At 43.9% G+C, this 20,602-nt stretch overlaps 2 protein-coding genes across 10 annotated transcripts in view; both read left to right on the forward strand.

The window, feature by feature from the left end:
- Window positions 1-22: 22 nt before the first annotated feature.
- Window positions 23-8,105, forward strand: LOC106611464 (serine/arginine-rich splicing factor 5). Its single transcript, XM_014211682.2, has 8 exons — window positions 23-166; window positions 902-1,033; window positions 1,120-1,190; window positions 3,601-3,744; window positions 4,151-4,223; window positions 5,677-5,750; window positions 5,907-6,014; window positions 6,298-8,105. Exons 2-8 carry the CDS (start codon window positions 908-910, stop codon window positions 6,689-6,691), a joined length of 990 nt encoding a protein of 329 aa, XP_014067157.2. The 5' UTR covers window positions 23-166; window positions 902-907; the 3' UTR covers window positions 6,692-8,105.
- A 3,566-nt stretch (window positions 8,106-11,671) lies between these two features.
- The window catches only part of LOC106611463 (phosphofurin acidic cluster sorting protein 2), a 127,220-nt gene continuing 118,289 nt past the window's right edge, over window positions 11,672-20,602 (forward strand). For 6 of the 9 annotated variants that reach the window (XR_006771015.1, XR_006771016.1, XR_006771014.1 and 3 more), the window contains exon 1: window positions 11,672-12,240. Coding sequence is in view for 3 of the 9 variants with exons in the window: in XM_014211678.2 (XP_014067153.1) it covers window positions 12,125-12,240 (116 nt within the window). In the remaining 6 variants the exon portion in view is untranslated. The remainder of the gene's footprint in view (window positions 12,241-20,602) is intronic. The other 3 variants (XM_014211678.2, XM_014211679.2, XM_014211677.2) reach the window with 2 other exon arrangements.

Raw genomic sequence — 20,602 nt, forward strand, 5'->3', positions numbered from 1 at the left:
GTCTTGTGGAACGTTTTGATAGGTCTGGATGACTGGAACACGCCCACTACCTCCTTGGTGCTGAAGAACATCCGGTTTCCCCTTCGTCCTCTCACTCCGAGTCGCCATTTTGACACACATAAGCCAAGCAAGCACACTACCAGAAGTAACGAAGACAACGGAAAGGGTGAGGTTTAAGTTTCGATAATTGTAATGTCGTCAGCAGACTGGCACAAATAGTTGGCGAATTAATAATCTAATAATTCATATTTTTATGTCCAGAGTGCCAAGCAAGTAATGCAGCTAAACTAGCTATAGCAGCGAAAAGGCAACTGCACGACATGGTAACGTTAGCTAGCTAATAACGTACGTAGCCAACTAAACTCAGCGATTATTTTTTTTGTGGGTGGGCTGGATCTCCGATGTAACATAAGACGTTTTTAATCCAACTACTGATTTCAGCGCCCAAAGAATAGCACCACTAACACAGAACATTTTCGTATAATTGCGGGCTTTTCTTCGGGTTATAATGCCGCGTTCAAGACAACTGGGAACTCGTGGAAAAACGAGCTGCGACCGGATAGCTAGCGACTAACGTTAACTAGTTAGCTTGCTAACGTATATACATGATCAAGATAATGATTTAATTACTATTAAACCTGATGTAGTTTATTCGTTTAGCGTATATGTGAAACTGTTTACGTTGCTGAACCCAGACTAGCTGGCTATCTGGCTAGTATTAGCAAGCGTAAAGGCTTTTAAACTTGGCTTAAGTGCACTTCAGTATTGATTACTCTTGGCTAACGTTAGCTAGTTGGCACACTCTGATCTGGGCCTTGTCGGCAACCTACGTGTTTGGGGATAAATGTACTGTTAATGATCGAATAACTTAATCACTTAGCCAACCTTTTTGTTGTTCTAGATAACTATGAGTGGATGTCGAGTGTTTATCGGTCGTTTGAGCCCTCATGCTCGTGAGAGGGACGTGGAGAAATTCTTCAAAGGTTATGGAAGGATCCGAGAAGTAAATCTGAAGAACGGATTCGGCTTTGTGGTAAGTCGGCCTTGCCTCGTGTCTTGATCAAACACCTATTGTGAATGTTTTGTTTGTTGATTAGTTTAACCCTTCTCTTTAATCAGGAGTTTGACGACCCCAGAGACGCTGACGATGCAGTTTATGAGCTGAATGGCAAGGAACTCTGTAGTGAAAGGTAATGATATGGATACACATTGAGCAATGTCTCATCAAAGATAAATTGTGAAATTGTATGTTTTGACATTTCATACATATGGGCAGTGTTGGGAAGAACTACACAATTACTTGAGTAAAAGAAAATGACTTGTGAAAGTCACCCAGTAAAATACTAATTTGAGTAAAAGTCTTCAAGTATTTGGTTTTAAATGTACTTGCGCATTAAAAGTGTAAATCATTTAAAATGTCATATGCTAACCATATGACACTTTCTTTTTACTTATTTACCAACGAAGCTTGTGTGTTTAGTGAGTCCTCCAGATCAGAGGCAGTAGGGACGACCAGGGATGTTCTCTTGATACGTGTGTGATTTGGACCATTTTCCTGTCCTGCTAAACATTCAAAATGTAACGAGTACTTTTGGGTGACAGGGAAAATGAATGGAGTAAAAAGTACCATATTTCCTGTAGGAGTGAAATAAAAGCTGTCAAAAATATAAAAAGTACAGATACTCAAAAAAAAAACTACTCATGTAGTACTAAAGTATTTTTTACTTAACTTACATTATATAATGCAGTGCATCTCCTCCTCATGGACTGCACCAGATTTGCCAGTTCTTGCTGTGAGATGTTACCCCACTCTTCTACCAAGGAACTTGCAGGTGCCCGGACATTTCTGGGGGGAATGGCCCTAGTCCACACCCTCCGATCCAACAGGTCCCAGACGTGCTCAATGGGATTGAGTGGGATTGAGATCCGGGCTCTTCGATGGCCATGGCAGAACAATGACATTCATGTCTTGCAGGAAATCACGCACAGTATGAGCAGTATGGCTGTTGGCATTGTTATGCTGGAGTGCAGGATAAGCCTGCTGGAAGGGTACCACATGAGGGAGGAGGATGTCTTCCCTGTAACTCACAGCGTTGAGATTGCCTGCAATGACAACAAGCTCAGTCCGATGATGCTGTGACACACCGTCCCAGACCATGACGGACCCTCCACCTCCAAATCGATCCCGCTCCAGAGTACAGGCCTCGGTGTAAAGCTCATTCCTTTGACGATATACGCAAATCGGACCATCGCCCCTGGTGAGACAAAACTGCAACTCATCAGAGAAGAGCACCTTTTGCCAGTCCTGTCTGGTTCAGCAACGGTGGGTTTGTGTCCACAGGCAACGTTGCCGGTGATGTCTGGTGAGGACCTGCCTTACAACAGGCCTACAAGCCCTCAGTCCAGCCTCTCTCAGCCTATTGCGGACAATTTTTTTAAGTTGCTAACTGTCGAGAGGGCGATTACGCTGGTATAACAAGAGGGGCTGTACTAGGAGCTACTGACACGGGGAGAAGGGAGCGAGTGACTGCAACCAACCAAGCCGACTCGCACTATAGTAGACTAATAGCTGCCATAGCTAGGTAATTTATCATCAAATATGATTACGTAGTATCTGTCTTGACAGCATTGAACTGGGAGAAGCTAGTAAATAGGCTGAGGCTGCAGTGCATGCACTTTCTACTCCTTCAATTACAAATAACAATTCCATTCAGAATATTTAGTAGCAGCCTACCTGCTGGTCGTTGTAGCCAATTAGTTATCTCCAAACTTTTGCGACACACGGAGCAAGGCTCTGTCTGTAGCCTTTTACTGCTTTGTCTAAGGATTAGTCAACAACAAGCTACACGCTAGCCTTTTACTGCTTTGTCTAAGGATTAGTCAACAACAAGCTACACGCTAGCCTTTTACTGCTTTGACTAAGGATTAGCCAACAAGCTACACGCTAGCCTTTTACTGCTTTGACTAAGGATTAGCCAACAAGCTACACGCTAGCCTTTTACTGCTTTGACTAAGGATTAGCCAACAAGCTACACGCTAGCCTTTTACTGCTTTGACTAAGGATTAGTCAACAACAAGCTACACGCTAGCCTTTTACTGCTTTGTCTAATGATTAGCCAACAAGCTACACGCTAGCCTTTTACTGCTTTGACTAAGGATTAGCCAACAAGCTACACGCTAGCCTTTTACTGCTTTGACTAAGGATTAGCCAACAAGCTACACGCTAGCCTTTTACTGCTTTGTCTAATGATTAGCCAACAAGCTACACGCTAGCCTTTTACTGCTTTGACTAAGGATTAGCCAACAACAAGCTACACGCGCCTCATAAAACGCAAGAGTAGCGGCGTAAATTAGTTACTCTGGCTACTGCACCATGTCACGTTCGGATCAGGACGGCACTTCTGGACAAGTCCGTTTAAAATGACGCACCAGAGACAATCGGATCCAACCCATTATTTAGAATTCTGGACCTACTAACAACTGTAATGATGCCCCCCCCCCCTGTTCAGAGACATTAATCACATAATACGTTACGTAGGATGAAAGAATAAGTCTTTTAGTCATTTCTGCAGCCCTGTTAAGTGTCTGGTCTGTTTACAGGGTGACTATAGAGCATGCCCGCTCCAGAAGAGGGAGGGGTGGTGGACCTGGGATGGGAGGAGGAGGAGGACGTTTCTCACCTCGTTTCAGCAGCTACCGCCAGGGGTCTGGTGATCGCCGTGGTGGAGGGGGTGGTGGCTCCAGGTATACAAACTACACCACTTCATTTTAACCTTCTCGCGAATGGACTTTAGTCAGTGTGATTAGTTCCCCTCGTAGCTAGGAGACGTTACATTCCTGGTGGCTCCATGTGTTGAAAAGTAGCATATATATACCGACTGAATATTTAGACTTATCGCGCTTGATTTGAATGTGAACATTTGTAGAAGTCATTTCCCCAGTGTGATTCAACTTCCTGTAGTAGTTAGAATGTTGTGACATCCCTCTGTCTTGATCCTATGCTGTACATTCATGTATTATATCTATTGACCTGTGGCTTCATTTAATGTCAAGCTCTCACGTGCATTAAACATTTCAGCCCTAATAGTAACAGGTCATTTCTTTTCACCCCCTCGTGTTTATAACTTTGCTCTGCCTTCCTCCCATGCAGTAGGTATGGTCCTCCGGTGCGCACTGAACACAGAATCATCGTGGAGAACCTGTCGTCACGCATCAGTTGGCAGGTGAGAGGTTAAACCCATCTGGTTCAGACCATTACCCTGTACTTACTCTGATACTGCCTTGTTTTCTTATAAGCTGCATTCTTATTGAAAACATGTTTTATTTATAACCAAAGGACACGGCTATATGCTCAAGTCCATTACGGCAAATAGAACGGCAAGGCCCCTTTTGGATCCAGGAATTCATTGTTTTATATCTTGACTTAGTTTTTACTGTGTCTTTCAAAAAAAGCACTTAAACCAGTAGTTAAATCTAACCAATTACATCTTAGTTTTTATTTTAACAGCTTATTCTGGTTGTTAGTTTATAATGGAGTTGCGTGCACAACCTCCTTGGAGGTGTTATGTGCATAGCGCCCCCTGCTGGTTGTGTTTTCAATAGTGTCCATTTGGTGCCTCTCCTTACACGCAGTTGCAGCTGGTCTAAATCTTGGCTGGGCCCCGTAGCGGGTGAAAGGGCTCTAGCGCAGGATAGCGTTAGGATGGTCCCTCGTAGCCCCAGTCTGGAGGTTCTGTGGTCTGGTCTGGTGGGGAAACCCCCCCTCCCCTCTCGACTGCAGCCAGCCTGTAACCCACTCCACGTTCCCTACACTCTCCCGTTTGGTTCTTATATCTGTTGCTGATGGAGCTGGGGGTGTTGACAGTTGGGCACACTGCACACCCTCTTACTTCGTTCCTTCCCCTACTTGATCTCTGGTGGTCCTTTACTTGTGGAGGCTGGCCGGAGTCCGGGTCTGTCAAGGCTGAGGGAGGTCGTTTCTCAAGGGCTTAACACTGTGACTGCATTGGTTCCAATTGGTCCGCTATTTGGACACGTGGCTCTTTGCTAATGTCTCCCTGGGTATGGAACGGTAAGTAACATATAACTCATGTGATTGGGTTTAAGGGTTGGGAGGAACAGGAAAGTAGAATCCTATACCTTAGTCTTAACTGGGAAAACTTTTTATATAAGCTCTTATGGAAAATTAATACTAGACCAATTAATAGGTTACTGAAAGAACCCCTTGATCAAAATGGGTCATGATGAAATGAAAATACTTCTAACCTCCATAGACTTCATTTTAGTTTAGCGATGCCCCCTAAAACCATTATAGTTGCCACTAACCGACAACATATCCAAGACACTACATCTCAAAGGATTTGTCGCTTCTCACCATGTTACTATTTGTCACATGAATCCAATTTGACTGACGAACCTGAAATCCAATCCCAGGGTACTAAGTAGCATCAGGTTTGTCCTTTGAGTGAAATGGTTAGCTGTGATGCTATGGCTCGTCACTTATTTAAACGCCCCTCGTGAGAAAGTGCCAGAACATCACATTTTTACTGTGTTTTGATGAGGTCAGTAATACGGGGGGGGTTGGAGGTTTACAGTCATGTTGCTTTACAGGTTCAGAGTTTTCTCAGCTACATTTGTGTATTGGTCTGTCACTGACTCACGTATGCTTCACCACAGGACCTGAAAGACCTGATGAGGAAAGTTGGAGAGGTCACCTTTGTGGATGCCCACCGAACCAACAAGAATGAAGGGTGAGGTTTCTGTCCCATTTCGCACAAAATGGAAGGACTGAAATGAGGGACGACTATCCTCTTGTTTTCCCGTTTTTAATAAAAACAAACGAATGTGGTGCGCCCTGTTGCTGTTATGAAATGAGCTGCCAACTTACATGTGACTTGTCTCGACAGGGTGGTGGAGTTTGCGTCACACAGTGATATGAAGAACGCCCTTGATAAGCTTGACGGTACAGACTTGAATGGACGAAAGCTGAAGCTGTCTGAGGATCGCAAGAGCCGGTAAGCATCCCTCTTCCAATCTGTAGTGAAGTTGGATAAATACAAGATTGTGATTTTTCAGTTTGCAGCTATAGTTGTGAACCAACCCTGTCTTGATGTTTAGGGGCAGTCTAGCTAGCTACAGAAATGTAGCTTCAAAGATTGGCCTGCAGTGTTGAGCACTACTAAGGGACTTGAGATTGGAGTATAAAGGACTGGAATGCAACTGACTTCTTTTAGGGAGCTGACTACATTAGTGGTTGGGGGGTTAAATGTAATTAATTTAATTCTTCTCTTTCATCAGCCGCAGCAGGAGTCGTTCCCGTGGCTCTCGCAGCTACTCCCGGTCCCGTAGCCGTAGCCGGTCCCCCCGCTCCAAGTCCCCCAGCCGTAGCAGGAGCCGTAACCGCTCCAGGAGCCCCCGCTCCGCCAGCCGTACTCCGGAGAAGAAGCCTTCCTCAGGAGGAGGGGGCAGGGCTGCACATCGCTCCACTTCACGTTCCCCTTCCCGTTCCAAATCCCGCTCCCCTGCACCACGTTCCCGTACCCCTCCCGCACGCTCTCGTTCCCGCTCCCCTCCCGCACGTTCCCGCTCCCCTCCCGCACGTTCCCGCACCCCTCCCCCACGTTCCCGTTCTCCTGCCCCGGCCCGGAAGCCGTCCCGTTCTCGGTCCCCCTCGGTGGAGAGCCAGCACTGAGCCGCTCTGAGTGAGCTGTTTAGGAATAGTCCAGTGGAGGGAGTAGAGACTCATTGGAATGGCTGGAATGGAACAACACTGATAACGTTCTGTTTATTCCGTACCAATGAGTCTGTCCTCCTGATTTAAAAGTGACCACCAGTCTCCACTGGTGTAGTGGTATGTATGGACTGAAGGGGATGTCGTGCTGGAACCAGCCTGCCTGCCTGCTAGTGGGTTGTAATGAAGAGGAGCCTTGCCTTGGGTCTAATGCCCTCTCTCCCACAGTCTAATTTTAAAATCTGAGCTTTAGTCCTGGTTGGTTCAGTTCCTCTTGGACCTGGACTGGTTATTTTATGATTAGAGGTTGGATCCTGCGTCCCCCAATTCAACTTCTAATTTAGTCTTTATTGCGATCTGAATAAGTAAGTTTCCTTTTGAAAACACAACTTTTTTTTTTTTAATGAAATGTACAGTGTGATTTGAGAGCTTTTGATTGGGTCGTAGTCCTGTTGAATATTTGTGTCGTTGTCCCTGCGGGTTTGTAAGTCTCATTGTAATTGATAAGTTGTATGGAATGTACCTCTTTTTTTCCCCCTTTGACAAACTTTGTCTAATCAATACAATATGTTTTTTTTGTCCTGTTTGTGTTCGGATCCATACTCTAACAGTTAAGTTAAACTGCACCCAAAATGATTTAGATGGGTGTTGTGTAGTCATCTTCTATTGGGTTTTGTTGCATTTTAACATTGACTGATACTGAGAAATACTGAATAAGCATTTCACAAATTAAGTGATTGTCCTCATTTTTTTATTTTTTATAAACATAAGACTACAATTGCATAGTCTAAACCATCATTTCTAAGTGTGCATGCTTTGTTGATCTTCGGTGTACTCGATGGGCGAGCCCCGCGTGCAAATTTGGAAGATTGTGGTCATTTGACTCTTTCTGTTCAAAATGGTTGAACTAAAGAAAATTCCCCTTTTTACCTGCGGCTCCGGAGATGTGATGTCCCTTGTTTATTTTTTTCAGCTTTCTTTTTAGATTCTACTCGTCTACATTTTGTGGTCTTACCAGATATGAGACGGACAGCAGGGTGGTCTGCATGTTGTGGCAGACAGGGAAATGTCTGTCAAATACGGATTTGCTACAAATAAAACAATCTTTGCAATTTTTTTTAAAGGAAATGGTTCCCAAAAAAAAGGGATAAAATGTGATCTTTATAGATCACATGGGGGATGTGATCCTCAGCCTGAAATGTCCCCACTTCTGCTGCCGATTTTAGCTAGCTTTTGACGTGGTGCAAGTGAAGACGGTCATGTGAAGGCAGGGCGGTCATGTGCTAGCAGATGTCCTGTGTTGGATCCTCTGTGAGCAGACTGGAGGAATCGCTACCTGTTAACACAAAATAATAAAGGTTTCCCTTTAACTTGACAAGTCCATTTTAAGAACCAATTCTTTACAATGATGGCTAAACCCGGATGACGTTGGGCCAATTTTGCGCTGCCCTGTGGGACTCCCAATGACGGCCGGGTGTGATACAGCCTGGATTTGAACCAGGACTGTAGTGACGGCCTTATCACTGAGATGCAGTGCCTTCGACCGCATTCGCCGCCCTGGGAGCCCGGCTAAGCAAGCGGTGTGAAGTCCTTTTACAATAGCTGAAACGGATCTGGGACCACCAGGCTCAGCTGTCAGTCGGTGTGTAGTTTTCGAACACTTAATCCCCACTGCTAGTATTTTACTATATAGCCAAGTGCACCAGAGTTTCATACCACCAGGTGGCATAATTGAAGTAAGTGTAGACAGATGTTCAGTGATTACCGCATGTTGATTGATCTGAAGTGATAATGGGTCGGACAGCTGTCGCCCCCCGCCCCCAAAATTGTCCGTAACGTAACAATGTAAATTATTTACATTGTTAGGTTTGCCCTCATTTTGTCTGCATGTAAGTATATAAACAGTATTCCATATTGACAAAGTGAAAACCTATTTCACTTTTTTGTTTTTTGCACTTATTGAAAATGAAATGCAGATCTCATTTCCCAAAAATGTAGCGCCCCTGGGTCAGTACTTTGTAGAAGCATCTTTATCGACGATTACATCTGAGTCGTCTTGAGTATTTCTGTATCAGCTTTGCACATCTGGCTTTGGGGATTTTATATCATTTCGTGGGGAGTGGTGGTGAACAGCAATCTTAAAGTCTTTCCACGTACTTTAAATGAGATACAAGTCAGGGCTTTGGCTGGGCCAGTCAAGGACTTTCACATTCTTGTTCTGAAGCCATTCCACCATTGCGTTGGCTGTGTGCTTGGGCTCATTGTCTTGTTGGAATGTACGTCTTCGCCCCCCAGTCTAAGGTCATTTGTGCTCTGAAGCAGGTTCTCATCAATGATTTGCCTGTATTTGTCTCCATTCATTGTTCCCTCTATCCTTCCCAGTCCCTGCTGCTGAAAAGCATCTCCATAGTATGATGTTGTCACCACTATGCTTCACGGTAGGGATGGGGTAAACCAGACAGTTTTTCTCCAGACATAGCACTTTGCATTCAGGCCAAAGAGGACAACTTTTTTTGTATCAAACTAGAATCTTTTGACTTGTGCCCTTAGTCTTGCACATGCCTTTTTGTAAATTCCAGGTGTGCTGTCGTACATTTTTCTCAGGAGTGGGTTCAGCCTGGCCACTCCCATAAAGCCCAGATTGGTGAAACGCTTTGGAGACTGTTGTCCTTCTGGCAGGATCTCCCATCTCAGTCAAGGAACTCTATAGTTCTGTCAGAGTGGTCAATTGGTTCTCGGTCACCTCTCTGACCATTGGTGTAAAAATATTTTAAATACTACTTAAGTCGTTTTGTGGAGGTATCTACTTTACTATTTATATTTAACTACTTTTACTTCACTTCCTAAAGAAAATATGTACTTTTTACTCCATACATTTTCCCTGACACCCAAAACTACTCGTTACATTTTGAATGCTTAGCAGGACACAGACCATGGTTCCAATTCACACACTTATCAAGGGAACATCCCTGGTCATCCCTACTGCCTCTGATATGGTGGATTCCTTAAACACAAATGCTTCATTTGTAAGTTATGTCTGAGTGTGCCCCAGTCGATCTGTAAATGTAACGTGCCGTCTGGTTCGCTTAAGTTAAGGAATTTGGAAATATTTATAGTTTTGATACCTATCTTTATTTGAGCAATTACCTGTACTTTTTCTACTTCAGTACAGTGCCTTCAGAAAGTATTCACACCCCTTGACTTTTTCCACATTTTGTGGTGTTGCAGCTTAAATAAAAAAACATTAAATTGCCATTTTGTGTCACTTACCTAAACACACAATACCCCATAATGTCAAAGTGGAATTATGTTTTTAGAAATCTTAACAAAATAAAAAAAACAAATGTCTTGAGTCAATAAGTATTCAACCTCTTTGTCATGACAAGCCTAAGTACAGCGCCTTCAGAAAGTATTCATACCCCTTGACTTATTCCACATTCTGTTACAGCCTGAATTCAAAATGGTTCCGTAGAATATTTCATCCATTTACACACAATGCCCCATAATGATGAAGTGAAAACATGTTTTAGAAATCTTTGCAAATGTATTGAAATAGAGATCTCATTTACATATGTATTGACTCAGGGGTGTGAATACTTGTTAGAATCACCTTTGGCAACGATTACAGCTGTGAGTCTTCCTGGGTAAATCTCTTAAGAGCTTTGCACACCTGGATTGTGCAACGTTTGCCCATTATTTTCAAAGTTCTTCAAGCTCTGTCCGATTTGGTTGTTGATCATTGCTTGACAACCATTTTCAGGTCTTGACATAGATTTTCAAGTAGATTTAAGTCGAAACTGTAACTAGGCTACTCAGGAACATTCATTGTCTTCTTGGTAAGCAACTCCAGTGTAGATTTGGCCTTGTGTTTTAGGTTATTGTCCTGCTGAAAGGTGAATTTATCTCCCAGCGTCTGGTGGAAAGCAGACTGAACCAGATTTTCGTCTAGGATTTTTCCTGAGTTTAGCTCGTCTGTTTATTTTTTCCCTCTGAAAAACTCCCCAGTCCTTTACAATTACAAGCTAATCAAAATGTTATTGGTCACACACATATATATGTATATGCACTGTTGGAACTAGGAACACAAGAATTTAGCTACACACGCATTAACATTTGCTAAATATATATATATATATATATATTTAACAAATGTTAAAATATCGAAATATTAAAATATATATATATATTTAGCAAATGTTAATGCGTGTGTAGCTAAATTCTTGTTCCTAGTTCCAACAGTGCAGTAGTATCTTAACAATTCACAACAATACACACATCTCAAAGTAAAATAATGGAATTAAGAAATAAATATTAGGACAAGCAATGTCGGAAGTGGCATTAACTAGAATACAATGTATACATATGAAATTAGTAAAGCAGTATGTAAACATTATTAAAGTGACCAGTGTTCCATGTCTATGTACATAGGGCAGCAGCCTCTAAGGTGCAGGGTTGAGAACACCATCCAAATTATGAGTAACTTCACCATATTCAATGAATGTTTGTTTTTTATACCTATCTACCAATAGGTGCCCTCCCTCAGCAAGGCATTGGAAAACCTCCCTGGTCTTTGTGGTTGAATCTGTGTTTGAAATTCACTGCTCGACTGAGGGACCTTACAGATAATTGTATGTGTGGGGTTACAGAGATGAGGTAGTCATTCAAAAATCATGTTAAACACTATTTATTGCACGCAGAGTGAGTCCATGCAACTTATGTGACTTGTCAAGTACCTTTTTTACTCCTGAACTTATTTAGGCTTACCATAATAAAGGGGTTGAACACCTATTGACTCAAGACATTTAAACTTGACATTTTCTGCAAAAATGTTGAACAATATAATCCCACTTTGACAGTATGGGGTATTGTGTGTAGATGGGTGATAAAAAAAAAAAAAAAGAATCTCAACACAACAAAATGTGGAAAAAGTCAATGGGTGTGAATACTTTCTGAAGGCTCTGCACATTAAATTATACATTCTCTTGACATATGTTTTGCATGTAGGTTGGACAGAGCGCGCAGTGCAAGGACATTGTATACATGCAACTGAGCCAGCTTGTACCCAAACTGAACGAGAATGTGTCCATGGCATTGCCAGCAATGACGTTATTTCCTGGGGGTGGCAGTGTGGGCATGGTACTGCAGGTCTTAGCGAGCAGTGCACACGAGTCCTCCATGGAAACAAGCGAGGAGACAGGAGGAGCAGTTCGTATGGAACAAACCTCTGCGTCGACTCCCCCCGTTGTACCAACTTAACCGCATGAATAATTCATTAAACTTGCTAATAACGCACATTAAAACAAAGACATATTTTATTCATATAGCTATCATTTTTTTGTTTTTTTTTGTACCGCCTCTGCTCGTGTGGACGTTTAGCCAGCCTCATAACGAACCATGGCGGAGCGAAGTGGCCGGATGAATCTTGGTGGAGGAGGTCTCAACAGACCCGTTCCTATGAACCTGTTCGCCACATGGGAAATAGATGGATCTTCCCCGAGTTGCATCCCGAGGTAAGCCCTTATTCTTTGTGCCCCGCTGCATCAAGACTTTGTGAGACTTGTTAGTGCCACAGGCAAGCAGACAGTTTGCGCTGATGATAGCTACGTTGTAGTAATACAGCTGCTGAGCTGCAGTGGGGTCAGTATTATCGCCTAAGAACAACCAACCCATTGCAATGACTGTCATGTAGCTACTATGGGAATCTGACTATTTTCGACATTGACTATCTCAAAACGTTTCTTCCAGAGATGGATAACTTAGCTAACCACTGCAGTACTCTATCTGCCAAAGTTTAGGCAGTGCTAGTTCTCTATATGGAGACAACCTGGACTCACGGGGTAGACGTAACAGTAAACAAAATCGGTTGTGTCCAATTTAGTATGATATATTACGTTTGGTATGATATTAATTTGTGGATGTCCTTCATCCATTTCGTATGGTATGTTACGAATTGTAATTCGTATGATGTAACATTACAATTCGTAGGATATGTTACAAATTGCAATTCATACATTATTTTATGAATTTACTATAAGTATGTTGTGTTAAGTACGCCAATGTGTTGTGGCTACTGTTAGGTAGGTGGCTAATATTAGGTAGGGTAGGGGTTAGGGTTAAGAGTTAGGGGAAGGTTTAGCTAACATGCTAAGTAGTTGCAAAGTTGTAAATTAGCTAAAACGCTAAAGTTATCTGTGATGAGATTCGAACGCGCATCCTAGATGTAAGCGTTTTACGGCCACCCCTTACACCCGACTTACCACCCTCCTTTTGTTTTAGCCTTATTAAATAACCTTCTGTCTTAGGTAATTGTACCAGCATTCAATCCGGATTTTTCGTTTACCGTGTTACGTCTAGTGTATGAGACCAGGCTGAGGGAGACACTAACCTTGGACAAGGACCGATGAGTTCCCCCCTAATGCCAACAGCAGTGATTGATGGACTGACATCCATAGCATAGCAATGAAACTATATTGGTGGTGCTTATAAATCTGACATATTCAAAATCAGTCGGCTTTTGTAAGTGCCACCCAATGGATTTTTTTTCATGTTTTGGATGCCCTCATCTCCTTTTCTGACCTGTTATAAAGTGCCAAGGACGATGTCCACATCTGGAAATGGTCACCTGTGGCTAGCAAGTAATAACATGTTTTCATGTTTGGTTGGCATGACAACGACCATATGGTTGGCATGACAACGACCATATGACTTGGCTATTCTTTACCTCTTGTGGTTGTTGTCATGCCAATCATGAAAACATCTTCTGAAGAGAAAATCAGATGTTATTTAGGGTTGCCTATCCTGGGGGTGAAAGTGATGTCTGCCTAGTTCAACCAGGCTCATGCTGGTAGCCCACTGGAGGGACAAGACAGACCTACGGAGACAGCCAGTATTGCACAAAGCAATCTGGACACAATTTGTGGTGTTTGCATCAAGGGAGAACATAGAAAATAGATTTTCTGATTTCTTTCTTGAGCCACCTTACTGTATCATAGACCTAGTCCAATGACAGAACAGTAATATAGACCTAGTCCAATGGCAGAACAGTAATATAGACCTAGTCCAATGGCAGAACAGTAATATAGACCTAGTCCAATGACAGAACAGTAATATAGACCTAGTCCAATGACAGAACAGTAATATAGACCTAGTCCAATGGCTGAGCTGAATCTAAACATTCTAACAAACAGAATTATGTAGCAGAAATCTCTTGAACACTGTCGGCGTCCCAGATGCCACACTAACTATTCCCTACACAGTGTGCTACTTTTGACCTGAGCTTGACCAGTGCCCTGTAGGCTTTGGTGAAAAGTACTTATAGGGTGCACTAGATAGGGAATAGGGTGCACTAGATAGGGAATAGGGTGCCATTTGAGATGCATGCTCTCTCGACAGCTTGTTTCTCTGAGGAAGCTGGAAGACTTTCAGCAACACTTGGCCCAAGAAGCTGTTTGGTCATGTCATGGCTTGATACAGGCAGGCCTGCTACACACTAAAGTAGGTCAACGTTTAGATCGCTCTCAGAGTAGCAGCTGATCATAGTGAATAAGGACACGGGATCTGATCCTAGAGGCTTTCTGAATACGGGCCCTTGTCCTGTATTCTAATTACTTACAGTACATTATTCCCCCGTGTGGGCTGAAATATACTTGTAAAGCCTTGGCATCATTTTCAGAGATCATTCTTGAGAATCTGAGGCGGCAGGTAACCTAGTGGTTAGAGTGTTGGGCCAGTAACCGAAAGGTTGCTAGATCGAATCCCCGAGCTGACAAGGTAAAAATCTGTTGTTCTTCCCCTGAACAAGGCAGTTAATCCACTGTTCCCTGGTAGGCCGTCATTGAAAATAAGAATTTGTTCTTAACTGACTTGCCTAGTTAAATAAAAGTAAAATAAAGTTCTGTGGGCAGGACGTCTGTTTTTACAGCCTTTGTAAAGGGCATTTCCATGGGAACGGAATTACGCTTTGACTCAGATCTTTCACTTTAAAATGTCTGCCGAACAAAAAGTGTAACATACAACTCTATGCATAAGGACTACTTTGAACAATGTACAACCCGGAAAATGTCACAAAAACACATTATACTGGAAGAACAGTGCAGATGCAATGTTTGGTAACAAGAATTACAGTTAAATCTCCCTCAGTGTTTTTATGCGACCACATTTTCCAAAAACTCTGTTAAATATCTAAGATGTTGGCAGAAAGAATGGGGTGTTAGCTATGACATCACACCTTGAGTATGAAAACATCTCTTTTGGTGATTGAACTACAGTAAGGGAAGTGGATTTATACCCGCTAAGGGAATTACATTATGTGTAATGTGTATTTATTATGGATCCCCATTAGTTCCTGCCAAGGCAGCAGCTACTCTTCCTGGGGTTTACTATGGATCCCCATTAGTTCCTGCCAAGGCAGCAGCTACTCTTCCTGTGGTTTATTATGGATCTCCATTAGTTCCTGCCAAGGCAGCATCTACTCTTCCTGGGGTTTATTATGGATCCCCATTAGTTCCTGCCAAGGCAGCAGCTACTCTTCCTGGGGTTTATTATGGATCCCCATTAGTTCCTGCCAAGGCAGCAGCTACTCTTCCTGGGGTTTATTATGGATCTCCATTAGTTCCTGCCAAGGCAGCAGCTACTCTTCCTGAGGTTTATTATGGATCTCCATTAGTTCCTTCCAAGGCAGCAGCTACTCTTCCTGAGGTTTATTATGGATCTCCATTTGTTCCTGCCAAGGCAGCAGCTACTCTTCCTGGGGTTTATTATGGATCTCCATTAGTTCCTGCCAAGGCAGCAGCTACTCTTCCTGAGGTTTATTATGGATCTCCATTAGTTCCTGCCAAGGCAGCAGCTACTCTTCCTGAGGTTTATTATGGATCTCCATTTGTTCCTGCCAAGGCAGCAGCTACTCTTCCTGAGGTTTATTATGGATCTCCATTTGTTCCTGCCAAGGCAGCAGCTACTCTTTCTGGGGTTTATTATGGATCTCCATTAGTTCCAGCCAAGGCAGCAGCTACTCTTCCTGGGGTTAATTATGGATCCCCATTAGTTCCTGCCAAGGCAGCAGCTACTCTTCCTGGGGTTTATTATGGATCCCCATTAGTTCCTGCCAAGGCAGCAGCTGCTCTTCCTGGGGTTTATTATGGAGCCACATTAGTTCCTGCCAAGGCAGCAGCTACTCTTCCTGGGGTTTATTATGGATCCACATTAGTTCCTGCCAAGGCAGCAGCTACTCTTCCTGGGGATTATTATGGAGCCACATTAGTTCCTGCCAAGGCAGCAGCTACTCTTCCTGGGGTTTATTATGGATCCACATTAGTTCCTGCCAAGGCAGCAGCTACTCTTCCTGGGGATTATTATGGAGCCACATTAGTTCCTGCCAAGGCAGCAGCTACACTTCCTGGGGTCCAGCAAAATGATTTCACAACAGATTTCACAACACATTAAGTGTGGTCCCTCAGGCCATTACTCTACTACCACATATCTATAACACAAAATACATGCGTAGGTGTGTGTGGAGTGCGTGTGCTAATGTGTGTGTGTGTGTCTCTTCACAGTCCCCGCTGTTCCATAAGGCGTATTTTGTATCTGTTTTTAAATATGATTCTCCTGCTTGCGTCAGTTACATTTACGTCATTTTGTAGACGCTCTTATCCAGAGCGACTTACAAATTGTGGAATAGAGTTCCATGTGGCCATGGTTCTACCTAGTACTGTACTCTACTGTTCTCTAATGTACTGTGCTCTACTGTTCTCTACTGTACTGTGCTCTACTGTTCTCTACTGTACTGTACTCTACTGTTCTCTAATGTATTGTGCTCTACTGTTCTCTAATGTACTGTGCTCTACTGTTCTCTAATGTATTGTGCTCTACTGTTCTCTAATGTACTGTGCTCTAATGTACTGTACTGTGCTCTGCTGTGCTGTCCAAACTTGTGAAACATAGACATCTATGATTGGTTAAGATTTGGTCCAGTCAGGGCGGACTGAACAAATTTCAATTACTTTTCAAAGTCCATGGACATCCGGTGCTCAGTGGTGAGGATGCTGGTTCAATTAAATGGAAAGAGGGTAGGTGCAAGGGGTCATGCTAGGTGTCCATAAGGAGAGAGAAGAGGGAGGGGTTGTCCAGACTGTTTTCTTCCTTGGACCACCAGACAATATCATTTTATTTTATATAACTAGGCAAGTCAGTTAAGAACAAATTCTTATTTACAATGTTCTCTAACACCCTTTTTCCATTTGTTTGACCAGAAATTAAAATCTTTGCTTATTCCAAATTTTTGGTTATGGAAAATGGTTGAAAACTGCCTTTCATTTGACACTGAATTTGACATGCTTCTATAAACCATAAGATTCCAAGATGGCGTAGCAGTTCAGACGTCCTTGACCCTCCTCTTGTCGTGTCCCGTGTATATACACTGCTCAAAAAAATAAAGGGAACACTTAAACAACACATCCTAGATCTGAATGAAAGAAATAATCTTATTAAATACTTTTTTCTTTACATAGTTGAATGTGCTGACAACAAAAATCACACAAAAATAATCAATGGAAATCCAATTTATCAACCCATGGAGGTCTGGATTTGGAGTCACACTCAAAATTAAAGTGGAAAACCACACTACAGGCTGATCCAACTTTGATGTAATGTCCTTAAAACAAGTCAAAATGAGGCTCAGTAGTGTGTGTGGCCCACACGTGCCTGTATAACCTCCCTACAACACCTGGGCATGCTCCTGATGAGGTGGCGGATGGTCTCCTGAGGGATCTCCTCCCAGACCTGGACTAAAGCATCAGCCAACTCCTGGACAGTCTGTGGTGCAACGTGGCGTTGGTGGATGGAGCGAGACATGATGTCCCAGATGTGCTCAATTGGATTCAGCTCTGGGGAACGGGCGGGCCAGTCCATAGCATCAATGCCTTCCTCTTGCAGGAACTGCTGACACACTCCAGCCACATGAGGTCTAGCATTGTCTAGCATTAGGAGGAACCCAGGGCCAACCGCACCAGCATATGGTCTCACAAGGGGTCTGAGGATCTCATCTCGGTACCTAATGGCAGTCAGGCTACCTCTGGCGAGCACATGGAGGGCTGTGCGGCCCCCCCAAAGAAATGCCACCCCACACCATGACTGACCCACCGCCAAACCGGTCATGCTGGAGGATGTTGCAGGCAGCAGAACATTCTCCACGGCGTCTCCAGACTCTGTCACGTCTGTCACGGGCTCAGTGTGAACCTGCTTTCATCTGAAATCTACAACAGAAGCTAGCCAGAGGTTAGCCATTTTCACTGGCTATCGTTGGAGTTCAGCTAGCCACGGTTAGCTGTCCTCAGCTATCCATTAGCTCGAAAAGCTATCGCCAGTTTTTGTACAGCGCGACTCAGACCAGAGCATACCGGACCTATTCTCTCTCCTTTCCCCGGATTTCTACCGCAGGCTCTGGACATTTACACCTGGATCTTGCAGCTAACTAGCTGCTACCTGAGTGACTATTGGCAACGTCGGTCCCGGAATTAACACACATTATTCCGGTGCTAGCCAGCTGAAGAGTTCCGTCAGCCACACTTTGGCTTTTCCTGAGCTAGCCAGTTGAAGTGTCTCCTGGGCTACAATCACCTATCCTGACCCATCGGGCCTTCACGACTGGACCACCGACGTTATCTGCCCGAGGGAGTTATCCAACTGGCCCCTCCGTCGCGACGTAACCTGATCGCCCATCTGCGGCCCACTAATCGTTATCTGTCTTATCGGCTGCGATCTGAATAGGTCTATCGGACACTTTTCTTGGGCCACTATAACGAACTATTTTGCCAACTTGGACTGGTCCCCCCTTCCACACGGAACCCCACTAACCCACAGACGGAAACGCACGAGGTGGCTAAAAACAGACCTCCCTCCATCTTGCACCAGCTTGCTACCTATGGCCCGGCTAGCTGTCTGAATCTCACTGGACCCTTTGATCACTCGGCTAAGCATGCCTCTCCTTAATGTCAATATGCCATGTCCATTGCTGTTCTGGTTAGTGTTTATTGGCTTATTTCACTGTAGAGCCTCTAGCCCTGCTCATTATACCTTATCCAACCTCTCAGTTCCTCCACCCACACATGCTATGACATCTTCTGGTTTCAATGATGTTTCTAGAGACAATATCTCTCTCATAATCACTAAATGCCTAGGTTTACCTCCTCTGTATTCACATCCCACCATACCTTTGTCTGTACATTATACCTTGAAGCTATTTTATCGCCCCCAGAAACCTGCTCCTTTTTCTCTCTATTCTGGACGTCACAGATGACCAATTCTTATAGCTTTTATCCGTACCCTCATACTCATTCTTCTCTGCTCCTCTGGGGATGTAGAGGTGAATCCAGGCCCTGCAGTGCCTGGCTCCACTCCTACTCCCCAGGCGCTCTCTTTTGATGACTTCTGTAACCGTAACAGCCTTGGTTTCATGCATGTTAACATTAGAAGCCTCCTCCCTAAGTTTGTTTTATTCACTGCTTTAGCACACTCTGCCAACCCAGATGTCCTAGCTGTGTCTGAATCTTGGCTTAGGAAGTCCACCAAAAACTGAAATCTTCATCCCTAACTACAACATTTTCAGACAAGATAGAACGACCAAAGGGGGCGGTGTTGCAATCTACTGCAGAGATAGCCTGCAGAGTTCTGTCCTGCTATCCAGGTCTGTACCCAAACAATTTGAACTTCTACTTTTAAAAATCCGTCTCTCACCGTTGCCGCCTGCTATAGACCCCCCTCGGCCCCTAGCTGTGCTCTGGACACCATATGTGAACTGATTGTCCCCCATCTATCTTCAGAGCTCGTGCTACTAGGTGACCTAAACTGGGACATGCTTAACACCCCAGCCTTCCTACAATCCAAGCTTGATGCCCTCAATCTCACACAAATTATTAATGAACCCACCAGGTACAACCCCAAAGCCGCAAACACTGGCACCCTCATAGATATCATCCTAACCAACGTGCCCTCTAAATACACCTCTGCTGTTTTCAACCAAGATCTCAGCGATCACTGCCTCATTGCCTCCACCCGTAATGGGTCAGCGGTCAAACGACCTCCACTCATCACTGTCAAACGCTCCCTGAAAGATTTCAGCGAGCAAGCCTTTCTAATCGACCTGGCCCTGGTATCCTGGAAGGATATTGACCTCATCCTGTCAGTAGAGGATGCCTGGTTATTTTTTTTAAATGCCTTCCTCACCATCTTAAATAAGCGTTCAAACAGAAATTTGCTTCCTGCAACTCAAACTCGAAAAAGTTCTGTGACATTGTAAAGTCCATGGAGAATAAGAACACCTCCTCCCAACTGCCCACTGCACTGAGGATAGGAAACTCTGTCACCACCGATAAGCCCACTATAATTGAGAATTTCAATAAGCATTTTTCTACGGCTGGCCATCCTTTCCACCTAACTACCCCTACTGCATTCAACAGCACTGCACCCCCCACAGCTACTCGCCCAAGCCTCCCCCATTTCTCCTTCTCCCAAATCCATTCAGCTGATGTTCTGAAAGAGCTGCAAAATCTGGACCCCTACAAATCAGCTGGGCTTGACAATCTGGACCCTTTCTTTCTAAAATTATCTGCCGAAATTATTGCAACCCCTATTACTAGCCTGTTCAACCTCTCTTTCGTGTCGTCTGAGATTCCCATAGATTGGAAAGCAGCTGCTGTCATCCCCCTCATAAGGAGGTGACACTCTTGACCCAAATTGCTACAGACCTATAGCCATCCTACCCTGCCATTCTAAGGTCTTCGAAAGCCAAGTCAACAAACAGATTACCGACAATTTCGAATCACACCGCACCCTCTCCGCTATGCAATCTGGTTTCAGAGCTGGTCATGGGTGCACCTC

The sequence above is a fragment of the Salmo salar genome, chromosome ssa09 (genome assembly GCF_905237065.1).
Source record: "Salmo salar chromosome ssa09, Ssal_v3.1, whole genome shotgun sequence".
NCBI classification, from domain to species: Eukaryota; Metazoa; Chordata; class Actinopteri; order Salmoniformes; family Salmonidae; genus Salmo; species Salmo salar.

What these genes read in the sequence shown, in the direction of transcription:
- LOC106611464 (XM_014211682.2), top strand. Translation starts at nt 908, where the DNA reads ATGAGTGGATGTCGAGTGTTTATCGGTCGTTTGAGCCCTCATGCTCGT. An exon ending in AAGGAACTCTGTAGTGAAAG is followed by an intron (nt 1,191 to 3,600) that starts GTAATGATATGG and finishes GTCTGTTTACAG; the next exon opens with GGTGACTATAGAGCATGCCC. An exon ending in CGAACCAACAAGAATGAAGG is followed by an intron (nt 5,751 to 5,906) that starts GTGAGGTTTCTG and finishes TTGTCTCGACAG; the next exon opens with GGTGGTGGAGTTTGCGTCAC.